Consider the following 17,590-nt stretch of genomic DNA (forward strand, 5'->3'; position numbering starts at 1 on the left):
TGATGGGAAATGTAGTTTTAAAAAGCGGTTGCAACCCGTCGCCGGCAGCGTAGACAAAGATGGGAGAAACTACAACCCGCGTTTCTCCCCGCGGTTTGTGACACTGCTCGGCCAGCAGCCCTCTTCGGATCCAATTCGGAGTACGCGATTAATGATAGAAGTATTTTATAAACTTGTTTCATACTGAAGGACAACTTCAACACTGCATTTTTACATGAATTATAAACATGAAACATTTAAATAAATTTTGAAAATGTAAAAGAAACACACCAGAAATTACTTTAAGTGACAAACCTTCAAAAATGTATGTAAAGCAAAATAATCATTGTACAAAATTGTGAATACATAATTCCGTGTGTCTTATTGTCCTATAACATTAATGCAATCATTATTAAATAAAACCATTAGCTGTGTTTGACTCCACTTTTTGATGTGACGTCACGCTGAGCCGTAGATGGCAACTCGGTTTGGACCGAACCAACCGAAGGCCCGGAAAAAATCCTCAGTGTCTGATTGGTTCAAGTGGATGTGACGCCAGCGCAGCAGCCCTATAAAGCCTTCACGCCACTGCCATTCAGCGGTCGACGCAGTATGGCCGGCGATATTAGCTAGCGGTCGCTGACGCTGTTCTCTGTAAAAGGGAAAAACGCTGGAAAATCAACACCAGAATTGATTGAAAGACTTTACCTCAATAAAATCTATCCGATCGATCGAGGTTTTCTAAAATCGTGCAAGTCCCAGCCAACGATTAACAATATTTGTTGGGTGTCTGTTGTCTCATGATGAAAGATAACAGTGCACATTTCTTCGAGGGGACCGAGAAGCTACTGGAGGTGTGGTTCTCTCAACAGGATGAAAAGAAAGGAACCGGAGACCTCCGTACTATTCCAAGGTTTGTGCCATTTTGCGCGTGCGTGTGTGAAAAATGTTGGAGGCACTAGCCACATGCGTGGCCTCGTTTGGCTGTGGGGAAAAAAATCGGTAGACTAGAGTTTAATAGAGGCTTGACTCGGCGTGAGATATGTGCGTGGTGATCAGGGAGACTCTGTGTTCGTCTGTAAAGGTTTTTGGATGATTTTTAGGCTGTGTTAAGTCGGGAATCCGTTATCTCATCTGTACCGCCGTCACTGAAAGATGGCCACCCCCCCCCCCCCCCCAACAGTGGCACATTCCACCCTCGGTCCTTTTCTTCCTTTGAGGAAATTCAAGTGGAAATAGGAGAACATTTCATGAGAATTATGTAAAAACTGAAGTATATTTTGCGCGTATGTCTCGTATTCTAAAGCATCGACTGAAAATGGCTTTCATTTTTGACTCATGACAGCTGCTTGACGTTTTAGAATTGAACGACTCCCTCGGGCTGAATCATTTTTTTCCATTGCGGGTGCTCAGGACGTCTCCTCGTGTCTCTGACGCTTTATTTTATTAGTTTAATTAAATGCTATCGTAAAACAATATTAGTGATGAAACACCAGTTTCATCAAAACGCCATTTGTATTTGTTTTTTTCCCAGCCTGACGTAGAAACTGTATGTGTACGTTTCTTTGCTGGCAGGCGGGTACAGAAACGTGATTTTTGTGTCCACGGTCACTGACTGTGGTCGAAAACTGGCTTGAATCACCTGCCGGCCCTGCTGCCACAAGTGTGCCTGGAAATGTGGTTACTTCCGGTCACGTTTTTGGCCATGGACGCTTTCCCCGCCCCCCTCTCTGATTGGCTGCTGGGTCGTCCCAACCCCGGCCGGTTTGAGAATTGCGGGCCGCGTGCAGGAAGGAGGCCTCGGCTGATTGGATAGTCTGGTTCTGCCGGGACATTGACAGAGACCATGTTGGACCTCTAAGTCCTCTGAGGGGACCAAGTCCTGTCATAGAAGTTGTGGCTGGAGGAGTTTTGTTGATCATATTAACTGTTGAGCGTGTGGGTAGTGCCAAGTCATTCCGATCTCTCTCTCTCTCTCACACACACATACATACGAAAGCAAGCAAGCAGTAGCTGTCTTTATCTGTCTTATCTGTATGTGTAAAATTGCTGGTCACATTGTTCCATTGCGTATTATTTTGAACTGCGATAAGAGGCAGGACTTGTGGCAAAATCCTGGTGTCTCCTGATAAATGTTTATTTTATAAGGGATGGGCAGCTTTGAATGAACCTGTTTCACCAGTGTTGTGTTGCTCAGAGGTCAACATAATGAAGGACACTGTTGAGGATCAGCCCTGCTGACTGCCAGCGCCATGTCTAAATAAGTGCAAAGCAGGGGCACTGACCCACAAAGCTGTGCCAGCTCTGTCTGTCTGTCCAATTGTCTCTTGCTGTCTCTGCTGGATGAGCTTTTTCATTGATTAACAAATTGCTGAGTTAGCCAATAATCAGTCTCATAAATGGCCAACAGAAGCCTCTCTATTGATCTCAAGTCCTGCGAGAATGTGCATGTTTCTTTTGTTTTCCAGTTGGTGATAATGTAATAAATTCAGTTATTTGTCTCTTGTAGGTTTGAGTGGGACAAACTCTTGGAGAATGTGCATTGTTTAATCATCAGTGTGACAAAGTCTGACAAGCAGGAAGCTTATATACTCAGGTGAGTACTGGCTTTGTGGCATTCTTCCGTTCCTCTCCAGATTAGCAGGAAAGATTAGACAAAGGTTACTTGTAAGGTGTGCTCAGGTGTACAGCTGATGAGCTGTGGCCGCAGTGCATGCTGGAGGCTGTAGTTATTTTAAGCATTACAAATTGCTAGAACTGTTAGTCTTTCTTCAAACATCGTCAAACTCTAACGTGCCAATGCCATCAACCTGACAAATGCCAGTCTTTATGCATGCATGACTGCATGCATGCATAAAGACGGAACATAGAGAAAATGTGTCGGACTAACGCGTCTACATGCACTTCAGTTGTCCGGTTACAGTCGGACCCCGGCAACGGTTCATGTGTCATGTAAACATACCGCTTGTTGAGACGCTTGCTAGAACCCATAGCCTGAAGCCCCACAGCAAGGACGCTACATCTCAAAATATCGTCAAAAGGATCTCTTTTATTTTTTTTTGCCACTCATTTCAGGAAGTGAAATGTTATTTCAAGCCTTTCCTACTTGGAACTTTGAGGGTTATGGCTTACAGATGCAAACTCAAAATCAGAGTACAATGCAAGTTCAATACAAATATTTTCAGCAGAATTGTTGGTCTCCTGTCAAGGGTGTTCAGTTCATCGATGCACCTGATTCTTGGTTGGGCCTCCTGTATGAGTGACTGCATCGGTGAGGTGGGGGCACCGCTCAGGAGTGATGGAAGGCCAGGCTGCATCGTCGGCTCTGGTCTCTCATCCTCCTCTTGACACTATTGATCCAGGTCTGGCGGCCAATCAGGCACAATAACACCTGCCTTTGGTACCTTTGGCAGTGTGGCCAGGTGTCAAGTGCTGATGGAAAAGTAAATTGGCATTTTTCAAAGCTTGTCAGCAGAAAGAAGCACAAAGTGCTGTAAAGTTTCCTGCTAGACGGCTGTGTTGAATGTGGACTTGAGAAACGCAGGCCCCTGAACCATCAGCCACTGTGGAAACGTCTGGTCAGGTAAGACACTTGTGACATTGTCTGTGGTCCAGGTGTGGTGTGACATGGGGGAATGCAACATTTGTGTTCCGCTTCTAGGGTTTGTCTTTGTAGTGGCTCTTGATGTGCTGACTCCAGCCTCAGTCCAGTCTTCCCGTGATCACGTGGTCTACTGACACAGACGGAGACCATTTAAAGCCATAATCGTCAAAGAAATAAAGGCTTGAACTAGTTCTGTCTAATGGCTGTATATTAGTTTCAATTTCTGAAATGAGCGCCTCACGATTCTAATTTTGAGGTGTGTCTACTGCATGACTGCAAAGAGAAACACTCCAAAGGAGCACACAAACTGGAGTGCTGATAGGTTAAAGAGCCCATCAACCAGCAGACAAGTGGTGTTTGGAGGACAGTCAACAGTCTTTCTGCTCCAAATAGGGCTGGAGAACAGGCTGTGGGTGGATTCATTCCCATGACCATGAAACAAAAGGCATGTTGTTGATACACTTAACCAACCACACTCTAACCGGCTTAAACAAGTCCAGACCTTTTTTTTTCTCCCTCTTCCACGGAACTGAAACATATCTAAAACCTCTGAGTCTTTCCTCTTGCTAAATAATCCAGGCAGCGAGTCCTGGGACCTTTTCCACAAGCACACCCAGCAGCATACTTTTGCCATGAAGCATTGTTTGGTCGGGTCCCTTGCTCTCATCCTGCGTCAGGCACAGCTCGGCGCCATTTTAAGGACACTAACACTTTGATACACATTTTACTGCCACGGGGAATTTTGCCTGTGTACTAATACTGTGTGAAGACATCTGTGAATATCTTCAGGACGGGCATTAAAATACTTCTACGCTTGTTCTTATCCTCTGCAGTGAGAGTAGCATGTTTGTCTCCAAGAGACGTTTCATTTTGAAAACATGTGGGACCACCCTCTTACTGCAAGCACTGGTGCCTTTGTTGGAGCTTGCCAGGGAGTACTGTGGTTTTGATGCCATCCAGGTCAGTTTCCTGGCACTATGCTGATGTTTGTTCTTGACTGCTTTGTTGTAAAGTTTTGTCCCCTGTTAATGCTGTTTGTCCACAGAATTTCTTCTACTCCCGCAAGAATTTTATGAAGCCAACTCACCAAGAGTTCCCTCATCGAAACTTCCAGGAGGAAGTGGACTTTCTCAGCCAGATTTTTCCAAGTATGAAACACTGTCATCTTGCTATCACACTTTCTTGCTCCTGAGAAATCTCTAAAGCTTTAGTTCTGGCAGTGCTCATTTCCACTCATGGCCATGAATAGAACTCATTTGAGTAAACAACTGTGTGTATCTCAGTCTTTCATGAGAACCTTTGAACTTGTTGGCAACAGTCACGACAAGGTTTCCCTCCAGGTTAGAAAGTTGACTAGTGCGATCTCTCTTATCTCAGAACCAATCACGTCCTTTTTTTTTTTATAAACGGTGAAGTAAATTTTGGCTTTGACATGTGTACATGTGTTCACCTTGCTTTTAAGGAAATACCAACACGCAAAGAAGTTTAAAATGGAAAAGGTCTAAAACACAAGCATGGGAAACTGCAAATTTCTATAAATAGGACTCTAGTGATGTAGGAGGGCATTGAGATTGGATCTCAAGGAAGATATTAAAGGAGCTGAGTGGGCAAGAGCTTGTTTAAAAGCTCAGTGACAAACTATTAATACTTGACCAAGTGTGTGATGTCACCCACTGGTTGGGAAGGGCCGTTTCAAAGTAAGGAGTATGGTTTACAGGATGTCGCCATCTTGAGTGTTGAGCCAGAATCCACCATATTTGGATAAGAGGGCGGAGCCAGAGGAAGTATGTGCAGTCTGCCCACAGACGTATGTCAGGCATGTCAATCAAATAGACTCGCCCCCATTTTTAAAGGATTAATATCTAATTAATCAGGGAAATGTGTTCTGGATGGTGAACTTTAGCTGTGGACACTGATAAAAGGGGGGTGTCAGTTAAAATTGAAAGTTTGAATTGGAGCTGGAACTGTTGCGCTTGAGTCACCTCTGTGTTGACTTCCCTTTTCAGACTAGAAGACGCTGTCATCTTTCATATCTAGTCCATCTGCTCGAAGGAAACTAATGCACAAGATAAGAATGCACAAGATAAGAACCTTTTGTCAAAGACGTTTGGTTTGGCAGCGAGTTCTGGTTACATGAAGAAGGGGGCAGGTCGTCACTGGGAAATGCTCTTGCAGCAGCCTTTTGACAGTCTGAGCCCCTTATATCAGTTCATAAGTGCTAACAATGATATACATTACCCCGAGAAACCCAACGCGTGGTCCCTTGTCATTCCAGATATAACTGGGACATGTTGAACCTGAGAAAGCTTGTTTAACTGTGTGGGAGTGTCCTAAGTTGGCAGCACTCTAGCTCAAGTCAGCAGTACCAGATAAGTACTGGGTGCTTGGCCAAACATTGTAGTTTAGGGACGTATGCAGCTCAGTTTTGTTAGTCTCAGTGGAAGACCCCTGCAGACCAGGAGGAGGGTGGCTCTATGCTGGCCAGGCTGAAGTATCCTGGATTCTAGAGATGCGTGTTGCTGTAGAAAAGCTAGCCTGTGGAAATGGGGTTAAAGCACAAGGGTGGACGTTGCCACGCAGCAACACAATCAGGCTTTGGCGGCTGTTCCATGTGCAGTGAGGTCTGCTTCTATTCATTTCTGCCATTAGTGCGGCATGTATGTTCTTCAAAATCAGACATGGGGAGTTCAATAAGAGGGTGAAACCAAGTGTCAATTTAAGAAACTGCTTTGTTGGACAAAAGTGGGTATTTATGGCGTCAAATCTGAAAGTGTTTGCTGGTTTCTTGTAGACGGAGCAGCCTACTGTATGGGACGTTTAAACTCTGACTGCTGGTAAGTGTCTGTCTATATTAGAAAGGTTTACCCAACATGTCAAACCAGTAAGCTGAGCTTCCTGACCATCTCCTCAAGTGTGTGTGTGGGTACCATTGTGGTCCTTAACAAGCTGTCCTCCTCCCATCTCAGGTACCTGTTTACCCTGGACCTGCCAGAGTTCTGGGAAAACAAGCATGCAGATCAGACACTGGAAGTTTTGATGAGTGACCTTGATCCAGCAATTATGGACCAGTTCTATATGAAAGATGGTGTTTCTGCAAGTGATGTCACTCATGTAAGACCTGACCCAGGGGCCGCAGGGCTGTCTGAACTTACCCGGGGGGGTGGGGGGGGTGTTGGACCTGTGTCTGACTCCTTATGTCCATCTTGTATCAAAAATAACTGGTTGCAGTCGCTTTAATGTTTAAAGCCGTTTTGTTTCCTGTGAGCGTCACAGATTTGACAAATGTCTCTTCCTGTCACAGATGAGTGGAATTTGTGACCTAATACCAGGTTCTGTTATCGACGCCACAATGTTTAACCCCTGTGGATACTCAATGAATGGGATGAAGGCTGATGTGAGTTGTGCTCCTTTCCTGCAGCTCTTCTGAGGTCGCTGGGCATCGACAGGACGTGACTTTTGTTTTCTCTCCCTCCCTCTCCCATCCAGGGAACATACTGGACTATTCACATCACCCCTGAACCGGAGTTCTCCTACGTCAGTTTTGAAACCAACCTCTCCCAAACGTCGTACGACGATCTTGTCAGGAGGGTGGTTGAAATCTTCAAGCCAGGAAAACTTGTCACCACCCTTTTTGTCAATCAGGTGTGTTTTTGAAAGCCGTTTTCTTCTAATCCTGATTCTGATCAGCCGTAGCTGCCGTTGTGACGCAGACGATTGTCGTTTCAGAGCTCCAAATGTCGCAGCGTCTTTTCTTCAGCCCAGAAGCTTGAGGGCTACAAGCGTCTTGACCGCCAGCTGGCACAGTTCAACGATTACAATTTTGTCTTCACAAGTTATGCCCAGCAGAACCAACAGAGCTGAGGCTGTAGGATGAAGAGGCGGAGAAAGGAAGGGGGCTGCTTTGCAGTGGCATGCCCCCCACCATCCTGCCTCTCCACCCCCCCCTGGTGTAGCCACCACAGCACCGGTGGCGTGGTGGCCGCCAGCCCTCCTCTATCCTCCAGCTTAGACGGTTTGCATTGTGGTACCTGTAACTTGGATATCTTGCATGAAAGCTCTTCTCTCTGTTTTGCTATTCTAGCTCACTCTTGCTGTGACCTTGAAGTGCATGTAGAGGAACTAAACAGGCTCTGTTTCAGGCCGTCCACTACCCAGTACAATGGCCCATTCCTACAGGTGTCGCCCCTCATCCTCCACAGACAAGGTTTCCGACCACACTAGGCCTGAGGCCCTGACATGCTCAGCACGGCTCTTCTGTGTACTTTCATAGCACCAAACTGAAGTCCTCTCAGTCCAACAGGAGCTTTGGAGTTTTTAAAGTCCCACTGTTGGACAGCAGTGGGACTGTTGGAAAAGTTTAGTGATTTCTTGGAAGGTTCTTTTCTGAGGCCCCGTCCCCCCCCCCATTTGGATAAATTGGGGGGGTTGACAATGTTTCGTGTCTCTAGAGAAAAGCCTGGAGCCAGTGTAGTTTTGAGCTGAATGTAGAACTCCAGGAGAACACAGAGCCCAAAATGAGCCATTCTAGTCACCATTGTCCAGTCCCCTCACCAGCAGAGCCAGCTTGTCAGCTGACTCCAGAACTGTAACGTAAGCAGACACTTCTCGCATCACGTTTTACCCCCCCCCCCCCCAATGCAGGAGTCTGTAAGTACACAATGGAAGCCACCTGTCTGAGCATGCCGGGTCCATCCTGGATCATTCCACGTCCCACCCCACATAAATGGCATTTTATGAAATTGATTGTGCCCAGATGTTTTCAGCTGTAAAAATGTGACTCCCCCAGCACTATTCTTTTTAGGATCAATGCTGTTTGTTCCCTGATGGGGGAAGAATTCTGTAACACTGTAGTGCATGTGACTGTGACTACTAGTGCTGTGTTGCTTGGCTGTGTTAGCGCACCGGCTCTCACCCTTTTACGTTGGTTTCCGGTCTTTCTGCGGGCCCACTGCTTCAGCTTGGACGTGTCGTTGCAGCTTCAGCATCCTCGTGTGTTTGGAAGGTGGGGGTTTAGTCTGGTTTTATTCTCTTCCTGAGGACCAATTAACCTTTCCATGAGCTGTTGCGCATCGCCGCCACGTGGCTGCAGTGATGACTGAAAGCTGCTTCCTCACGGTTAGCCTTATTAGCTTGGATCCTTGGTCTTTTTCATTTTCATACAATGTGAACTCCACATTTTTGCAGTTGAGAGAATTTTATACAAAAGAGATTTTGTATTTTCTTCTGTGGACCAATCTCACCCACCAGTTCAACACTTCATTTGGTTGTCAAATCTTTGTTCACACCCTGTTTTCTGAGGTTAAAGGGTGGTCAATTGAAGGCCGACCATGAGTTTCTCTGAACTGAGACTGGGGGGAGGGGGCGTAGCTGTGGGGGCTTTCTCTAGATGTACTGAAATGGAAACTTGCTGTTCTTTAACTCTTTTGCTGTTCCTTGGATTGTCAAGATGTGCTGAATATATCTGTTCTGCGCTCAGTGCTTCAATAAATAAGATACTTCTCTGTGCACCTGCATTGTGACTTTTTCTTGGACTTTTTTTCGGGAAATAACGAGCAAAAGCTTCTAACTCCAAACTCACTGCTGGTCCTGACGGGTCAGAACACACTGCATCATTGAATTGCTCCTTTTGTATGGGACTGCAGACCATGTCCACCACTGAAAGCCCAGTGTCCACGTGCTAGTCGTAACTGGAGCGTGGGGTGCTGGAGAAGCTCTCAGGCCAGTGGCCGTCGGGCACATCACTCCTCTACTCTGCTGTTCCAAATGTGTGTGAGGGGGAGGAGACCAAGAAGCCCAAAACTGTCTCTGAAGGCCAGCAGCACTCCCTCCACCGTCACCAGGAAGTCTCCACAGATGGAAGTAAAAGCTGCCACAAGACTCGGGAATGATGTCCATCCCAGCCCTGCTGAAGCACACACACACACACACACACACACACACACCCTAACAGACAGGTCTGCATATCAGGACTTTGGTGTGACCATTCCACCTTAAGATGTTTGCCTTTATCAGCAAAACAAAACAGGTTTGAGGAGCACAATGATGGTATGAAAGTGTTAAGTTGGCCTCCAAACATTCTGGAGCTCCACCCAGCATCCTCCTTAAGGCCCTTACAGCTAGGTTCACACACACAAGTTCTGCTGCTCACATCCAGATACCACAGCAACCCTTCATGGATCCGGTGGATCTTAACAGGTCAGGGCTGATCTGGGTCCTCCTGCCATCAAACCTGGAACCTTTTTGAGAGAGGCTGGTCCACCACAGCCAAAAGCAATATTCGCCACTCGCTATCTAGTGAGTTGGCTCGAGCGAAAGACTGAGCGTTTAACTTTAATTCCACTTTTCAAGGGCCAGTCGGCCGTGGCCACAGCAGGATATGCTTCATTAGATGGAAAGATGGAACCCTGACTTCACAAATTCATCAATTTATATATATAGTGTGTGTGTGTGTGTGGGGGGGGGGGGCTATATAGATATTTGCCATTGCAGTTATCATCACACACCACAAGGTGGCAATCATGAGCAATCACCGTGCGTCTTCTCCGGGAAGAAGAAGAACAAAAACAACAGTTTCCGCCTTTTGCTCTCACGTGGCGGAGCGAGCGAGACGAGTGGCTAACCTGCTACCGGCAATCAAGTCTGAACCATGACGCAGTTAAATGGGATAACGTAAGTTTGAAGAAGAAAAGTTATTAAGTGCTTGTACTTTCTCCGTCACGAATTTACTTTTCTTCCGTTAAGCCCAACGTTACCTCTGTTTAAATATTACTTCAATAGACAAATATGTTGAGATGTGTGCTGAGAGCAGAAATACATTAAACTGTGGCACCACTCCTTTAAATCGGGGTTTTCTAGAAAAGGTCCAATTCAAACAGTCAATATGTTGACACAAAATAAACACCATCGGCATCAAATGATCGTAATAATAGTGAGATGAAGCACTGAAGGGGTGGTTGTAACGGTCTTTCATGATGATGATGATGATGATGATGGTGTGTGTGTGTGTGTGTGTGTGTGTGTGTGTGTGTGTGTGTGTGTGTGTGTGTGTGTGTGTGTGTGTGTGTATGTGTGTGTGTGTGTGTTGAACTGGTGGAGCTTTTGACCAACGAGGTCTCCGTCACACCTGACCATTGAAATGAACCGTGGTGTGTGTCTGCTCCCTCCACACACTTATATTTGGAAAGTACGGGTCGCTTAAATGTTGCAAAGGGCCAAAATGGTACCAAGAAGGCTGCCCGTGGACTCTCTGGCGTCCATGCTGTCCACTGTTGGCCAGTGTTGCAGCACACGTGAAGGTGGAACGATGATGATGATGAAGACGTGTGAGAGGAGGGCATAAACAACCAGGCCCCTCTCAGTAGGGGTCAGACCTGCTACTGCTGGTGATGTGAACAACATCCCTCGCTGATGTGCTAACTTCAGGGTGAAAGCAGAGTTAGCCTGCTGCTAAAATGCCTCTTGGGACCAAAGAACTGTAGAAACCAGTTTTTCCTTTGTGCACAGATGCTTGTAAAGTGCAACTTCAGCTAATTAGTCTCACCCTGTAAAGCCTCCGGTCTGTTTAAAAAGCTGCATTACAGCTTGTGCTACCCTCTAGCAACCACCAGCTCTCACCAATAATGTAGAAATAAGCAAAGGACACAAAATCCTACGTGTTTTTAAGCAGGGACGGGTCAGAACAGTAAGCTGCAGATTATAATAAGTGCCCTGGTTATTTTTGTTGGCCAGAAACCCGAAAACCAAGCGCTCAAAGCGGTTCCTGGAGAGCCGAGCCCCCAAGCTGGTGGAGGATGGGAAGAGCGCCATGATCATGAAGGGAGGAAACACCAGTCAGCTCATCAGCAACGTCCTCAAAGACATCGTAAGTAAGCCGATAGTCTTGGAAACCATCCGGCCCTGCGCTGCCTCACAAACATCCACTTCGATCTACTGTTTGGGTGGCAGGACTTAAAAATACAGCCACACACGTGTGCTAAGCAGTGCTAATGAGCTGCACAAACTAAAGCTGCTCATCATCTATAAACACACATGTGAACCACTTCATGGGATGATGTCAGCCGAGGGGTAGGAGGTGTTTTAAAGCCTTTGGCCTGGTTAAGGGTGGAAGCTTTAAAACAAGTGCTGGGATGAATCCTGATGAGAAATATTCATCCTTCGACAGCACAAGCGTCTCTCATTATCCCTCTCGGATATTAAACCCATTTTCAAACCGCATCGGTCTGAAACGTCCTCATGGCCTGGTCCTTCTGTTTGTGCTGTAAGACACAAGCTGGCCTCTTGCCTGGGAAAGCAAGCAAGGTCAGCCTGAGCCCTGGGGGACTGACAAGCCTTTACCGAAATAAAACCCCACCATTCACAACCTCGTATATATCATCACTGCGCAAAACCCAAATGTGCTTGGTGCATCAGAAGGTTAAACAAGGCTAATTTAGCCCCTTTAGTCTGCACCATTAGTGGATTTCAACCCTGTGACGCTGGCACCGACCCAAGTGATATGACTTGAGTAGGCTCCTGAAAGTGCAGATGACCTGGAACGGTTGAGCGTCTATGTTTGGACCAGGGTCACGTCAGAGTGACAACAGAGGCGGAGTGTCGTGTCCTCGGCCTAGCCGGAGTCCCCCCGGCAGCAGTGCTGTCTGGGATGCGGGGTGCCTCTGCCCCGCGCTGCTTTGTCACGTCCTGCCAGCACCTCCTTGAGCTCAACATCATGCCTGCCATGTGGTCCAGGAGCACTCCCCCTGGAACAGCTGCAATGCTCCTAAAGGCCTTGACAACTGTGTCTCTGTTAAAACCTGCAGAAATATACACAGCTGGTCATCGCCAGCCTCCCTCTGGCCCGGTGGCCCCTTGGACACCACCAGACATTTGGCCATTATCCCCTCGAGCCAAGCCAGGACTCCACACCCTACTGCACCCTACTGCTTCTCCCTCTCTGCTCTTCCGCTCATGTGCTTTTGTAAATTGAGCATTATTACTATCAGCATTATCTAAATTGTCTTTTTCCCCTACAGTATGCCCTGAAGAAGCCAAATGCAGTTCTGTATAAAAAGTAAGTGGAGAGTGTATTTTTGATGGGGGTTGGATCCCTCTGCTCACAGGCACACAGGTGTATCGTACCAGTACACAAAGAAACCGTCTGTCTTGGGACCGGTTTGGCTTGTTTCATTCATGTTTGATATCACAAATTGAAATCGAGCTTCTGTGGCTTCTACCAACACTCCTGAGCTAACTGTGCCTGTAACTACTTGTCAGGAAGAATATAACTCGGCCCTTTGAGGACTCGACGTCACTGGTAGGTGTGGAAAACCCCAAAATGCCACGACCCTGTTTACACCTGCTCTTCTCATGGTTTGACCTCTGTTTGACATCCTAGGAGTTTTTTTCCAAGAAGACGGATTGCTCTCTGTTCCTATTTGGGTCGCACAGCAAAAAGCGCCCGGACAACCTCATACTGGGTAAAACCAGTGGCTGGGTGACTTGGGTGGGAATCGCGTTGATAAATGAAGCATCCTGAAACTGCATGTGTTTTGTTTGCAGGGCGCCTGTTTGACTTTCACGTCCTTGATATGATTGAACTGGGAATTGAGAAGTTCTCCTCTCTGAGTGACATCAAGGTACTGGTTTCTGTTTTATATGGGTCTCTTCACGCGTTGTCTCTGCTTGGCTGGGCCTACAGTTCTCCACACAGCTTATTGCACAAGCTCACTAAACCACAATGTAAAGCTGAGGAGAACCTAGAAGTTCCCTGAAGTCAGGAACAGGCTTGTCATGTGGCGGTTAGGTCGGCCATTGCTGTGGTGGTGTCATACGCTGCACGCGTTGCTCTGCCTGACGGTGTCAAACGCCCTGGCTTAAGAGCCTCTCCCAGGTTTGCTTTGATGTTAACAGACAATGAAGGTCTGCACATACCGCCTCAGTTGGATGGGAAGATGACTGCATGAGTACAGTTGGACCTCCTATTTACAAATTTAATTTGTTCCAGAAGTTGCTTTGTAACCTGAAAATTACATAAGTAGAGACGCGTTTTCCACATAAATGCCCTAATCCGTTCCAAGCCCCCAAAAATTCAGACATAATTTTTTTTATAAATCATAAAAATGCATCAAAACATGTAACAAATACATTTTACAATTAGATTACCGCACAATAAATGTAGGAATTCAGTGAAAGGCTTCTCCAGGAACAAAATGAACTTTATTAGAGGCTAATCTTACATTAGCTGTCATTACTAGCAACGAACATTAACACTTGCCCAGCCCCACAGTTCCATGAGGATGGTCCTTGTGTCCCTAAAGCAGCTGCTGCCAGTGCTGCTCGTCTGCTCCATTAGCAACATCTCCTAATGGCACCAACGCTGTCGTTGTTGGTAACGGGGTTTTCTGCACCGTTTCAAACACACTTTTAGATCCATTCGTGTTATCACAAAGACCTGGGTGAGTTTGTGGTTCATCTGTTTAGCTTAATGCTCACATCCCTCTCAGGAATGTCCTTTTGGACATTAACAGTTTGTAACATCGCCACTAGGGGGCGCCAACAACCTTAAAGTGCTTGAAATGTTTGTCCACCAACCAGGGAGTTGGTGTGGAGCGCTGCACATTTCCAGGGTTATCTCACTCTTGGACTGGAAAAGAGAGTGAGCGTTTGTATGTGAGGCCCCTGGAGTGGAGGTCAGAGGACGGGTCAGGGAGGGGAGTGTTGGGACTAGAGGACTGGTCAGTGAGGGGAGTGTTGGGACTAGAGGACGGGTCAGTGAGGGGAGTGTTGGGACTAGAGGACTGGTCAGGGAGGGGAGTGTTGGGACTAGAGGACGGGTCAGTGAGGGGAGTGTTGGGACTAGAGGACTGGTCAGGGAAGGGAGTGTTGAGACTAGAGGACTGGTCAGGGAGGAGAGTGTTGAGACTAGAGGACGGGTCAGGGAGGAGAGTGTTGGGACTAGAGGACTGGTCAGGGAAGGGAGTGTTGAGACTAGAGGACTGGTCAGGGAAGGGAGTGTTGAGACTAGAGGACGGGTCAGGGAGGGGAGTGTTGAGACTAGAGGACTGGTCAGTGAGGGGAGTGTTGGGACTAGAGGACTGGTCAGGGAGGGGAGTGTTGGGACTAGAGGACTGGTCAGGGAAGGGAGTGTTGAGACTAGAGGACTGGTCAGGGAAGGGAGTGTTGAGACTAGAGGACGGGTCAGGGAGGAGAGTGTTGAGACTAGAGGACGGGTCAGGGAGGAGAGTGTTGGGACTAGAGGACGGGTCAGGGAGGGAAGTGTTGGGACTAGAGGACGGGTCAGGGAGGGAATTGTTGGGACTAGAGGACTGGTCAGGGAGGGGAGTGTTGAGACTAGAGGACTGGTCAGGGAAGGGAGTGTTGAGACTAGAGGACTGGTCAGGGAAGGGAGTGTTGGGACTAGAGGACTGGTCAGGGAAGGGAGTGTTGGGACTAGAGGACTGGTCAGGGAGGAGAGTGTTGGGACTAGAGGACGGGTCAGGGAGGGAAGTGTTGAGACTAGAGGACTGGTCAGGGAGGGGAGTGTTGAGACTAGAGGACTGGTCAGTGAGAGGGAGGGGAGTGTTGGGACTAGAGGACTGGTCAGTGAGGGGAGTGTTGAGACTAGAGGACTGGTCAGGGAGGGGAGTGTTGAGACTAGAGGACTGGTCAGGGAGGAGAGTGTTGGGACTAGAGGACTGGTCAGGGAGGGGAGTGTTGAGACTAGAGGACTGGTCAGGGAGGAGAGTGTTGAGACTAGAGGACGGGTCAGTGAGGGGAGTGTTGGAACTAGAGGATGGGTCAGTGAGGGGAGTGTTGGGACTAGAGGACTGGTCAGGGAGGGGAGTGTTGGGACTAGAGGACTGGTCAGGGAGGGGAGTGTTGGGACTAGAGGACTGGTCAGGGAGGGGAGTGTTGGGACTAGAGGACTGGTCAGGGAGGGGAGTGGTGGGGACTAGAGGACTGGTCAGGGAGGGACTAGAGGACTGGTCAGGAGGGGAGTGTTGGGACTAGAGGACAGGTCAGGGAGGGGAGTGTTGGGACTAGAGGACTGGTCAGGGAGGGGGGTGTTGAGACTAGAGGACTGGTCAGGGAGGGGGGTGTTGTCCATGTAGGTGTTGAACATGGAGGCCTGAGACTTGACTTGTGTGTGATGCAGGCCAGCAAGTGTCCTGAGGGAACCAAACCCATGCTGCTGTTTGCAGGAGAGGCATTTGACACCGACAACGAACACAAACGTCTCAAGAGTCTGCTAATAGGTTGGTACTTCGTTCAGACTGAGCCAGATGTGTTGTTTCACACCAATGGGGTGAAGCTGATCAAAGGCAAACATTTCTGTCAGACTTTTTCAGAGGTCCAAATGTGTCTGCGGTGCGTCTGGCCGGGTTGGAGCATGTTTTGCACTTCACGTCACTAGACGGAAAGATCTACATGCGCAGCTACAGGTAGGTGGACGTGTGTATTATACCCCACGGAGTTGGGATTAAATCTCAGCCACAATAGAAGAACTGATGAGGACTAATAGGGTGGCACTGCTACAGGTCCTTGTTGAAGAAGTCTGGCTGCAGAACACCCAGAATCGAGCTGGAGGAGATCGGACCGTCGCTTGATTTGGTCTTGAGGAGGACACATTTGGCCTCGGATGACTTGTATAAGTTAGCCCACAGAAAGCCAAAGGCTCTAAAGGTAACGCCTCACTCTCCCTTCACCGAAAGTAGCAGCCCACCAGTCTCTCCTGTGGAAAGACTGGTGGGCCTAAATGTGGTCTTTACCGTCGGATTTTCTTCAAAACAGCAACTTGTCCTGAAGGGGGCGCCAGAGGACCTAGTTTGCCCAGTCTTAACTGTGGACGCGGGTCATTGACGGTGTTGGAACGTTTAGTTTTCCCAAATGTTGGCTGAACAAAATTTTAATCAGAGGTGATACCAAACCTGCCAAACCGCAAGTCAGGTGAAGCAGCAGATAAGACAATTTCCTGGAGTTAGCGTCATCACTCAGCCTATGTTCATGTGGTTTTACTAGCAAGGGATTTGTTCTGATTAGCAGCTTGTTAAAGAAAAAGCACCTGTAAAGGTAGCATGAAGCTAATGCTGACAGCCAGCTAATGCTCTGCTGGGGGACACTGAGGAAGGTAGAATGAGCAGGGGTGGGGGGGGCAGAGCAGACACTGGAATTTAAGCTAATCCAGTGTTGGAATGACGAGACCACCAGCTGAGACTGGGAGGATGAGCAGCCCCACAGCACAAATGGCAAGTCACCCTGATCGCAGGCTGTTTCCTCTGCTTCTATAAGACCCGCCACCTTGGGGGCCCTGGGGCCACTGTGGGGCCAGCTCAGCATCAGAGGAGGGACACTGCAAAGGAGGCTAAAGCGGCATGACTATAAACACAGCCATGAGTTTAAGTGGTGGCATTTTTCAAACTGGCTACTGTCCTCCTCAGTCATGATGTGGCCACCTCCTAATGTCCTGTTGATCCAGTTAGACAGGAGTGTTTCTAGATGGCTTCAGTAGCACCTTCTCTTCTGTGTCTGCTCACATGATGGACCAGCACGCCTCCACAGCTTATGTGTGTTTAACCCTCACAGGCTAAAAAGAAGAAGAACATTTCCCATGATGCGTTTGGCACCAAGTTCGGCCGTGTGCACATGCAGAAGCAGGATCTGTCCAAACTGCGCACGCGTAAGATGAAGGGGCTGAGGAAGAGGAAAGGAAGGGCGGCTGTCGGGGAACAGGACGGACCCGCCCCCAAAGAGGCCAGAGTGGCGAGCTGAGGGTCACCTGACCAGACGCTGCTCCTCGGACCACAGGCGCTCTCTGCCTACATCCTTTCTTCACTTCACCTCTTTACATGATGAACTTGTTTTCTTGAAGTTTAAATGCTGAAACCCGAGCTATTGTGAAGCCCGTCGTGGCTGTAAACCTATGAATGCAAACTCACCTAATACAGCTTCTAATACACAAAAGGTGTTTGTGGATACTTGTGGGGCTCTGGTGACACCAGTCGTCCGGACCTGCAGCGCTACCCTGGTAGA

At 48.0% G+C, this 17,590-nt stretch overlaps 2 protein-coding genes across 2 annotated transcripts; both read left to right on the forward strand.

Annotated features, from left to right (window-relative positions):
- Positions 1-571: 571 nt before the first annotated feature.
- amd1 (adenosylmethionine decarboxylase 1) lies at positions 572-9,096 on the forward strand. Its single transcript, XM_003977451.3, has 9 exons — positions 572-892; positions 2,489-2,575; positions 4,417-4,543; positions 4,629-4,731; positions 6,375-6,417; positions 6,550-6,694; positions 6,885-6,977; positions 7,070-7,225; positions 7,310-9,096. Exons 1-9 carry the CDS (start codon positions 780-782, stop codon positions 7,442-7,444), a joined length of 1,002 nt encoding a protein of 333 aa, XP_003977500.1. The 5' UTR covers positions 572-779; the 3' UTR covers positions 7,445-9,096.
- Positions 9,097-10,104: 1,008 nt separating this feature from the next.
- rpf2 (ribosome production factor 2 homolog) lies at positions 10,105-17,521 on the forward strand. The gene is made up of 10 exons (XM_003977471.3): positions 10,105-10,252; positions 11,312-11,444; positions 12,595-12,632; positions 12,836-12,875; positions 12,957-13,038; positions 13,121-13,197; positions 15,717-15,816; positions 15,900-16,002; positions 16,099-16,243; positions 17,144-17,521. The coding sequence occupies exons 1-10, from the start codon at positions 10,230-10,232 to the stop codon at positions 17,327-17,329; spliced, it is 927 nt and encodes a 308-aa protein (XP_003977520.1). The 5' UTR covers positions 10,105-10,229; the 3' UTR covers positions 17,330-17,521.
- The last annotated feature ends 69 nt before the right edge of the window (positions 17,522-17,590 follow it).

The sequence above is a fragment of the Takifugu rubripes genome, chromosome 16 (assembly GCF_901000725.2).
Source record: "Takifugu rubripes chromosome 16, fTakRub1.2, whole genome shotgun sequence".
NCBI lineage: Eukaryota > Metazoa > Chordata > Actinopteri > Tetraodontiformes > Tetraodontidae > Takifugu > Takifugu rubripes.

Excerpts from the sequence above, each read along its gene's own strand:
- rpf2 (XM_003977471.3), top strand. The coding sequence starts at position 10,230 with ATGACGCAGTTAAATGGGATAAC. Across the intron at positions 11,445-12,594 it reads GCAACGTCCTCAAAGACATC|TATGCCCTGAAGAAGCCAAA; the intron begins GTAAGTAAGCCG and ends TTTCCCCTACAG. Across the intron at positions 12,876-12,956 it reads TTGAGGACTCGACGTCACTG|GAGTTTTTTTCCAAGAAGAC; the intron begins GTAGGTGTGGAA and ends TTGACATCCTAG.
- amd1 (XM_003977451.3), top strand. The coding sequence starts at position 780 with ATGATGAAAGATAACAGTGCACATTTCTTCGAGGGGACCGAGAAGCTA. Across the intron at positions 893-2,488 it reads GACCTCCGTACTATTCCAAG|GTTTGAGTGGGACAAACTCT; the intron begins GTTTGTGCCATT and ends TGTCTCTTGTAG. Across the intron at positions 6,978-7,069 it reads TGAATGGGATGAAGGCTGAT|GGAACATACTGGACTATTCA; the intron begins GTGAGTTGTGCT and ends TCTCCCATCCAG.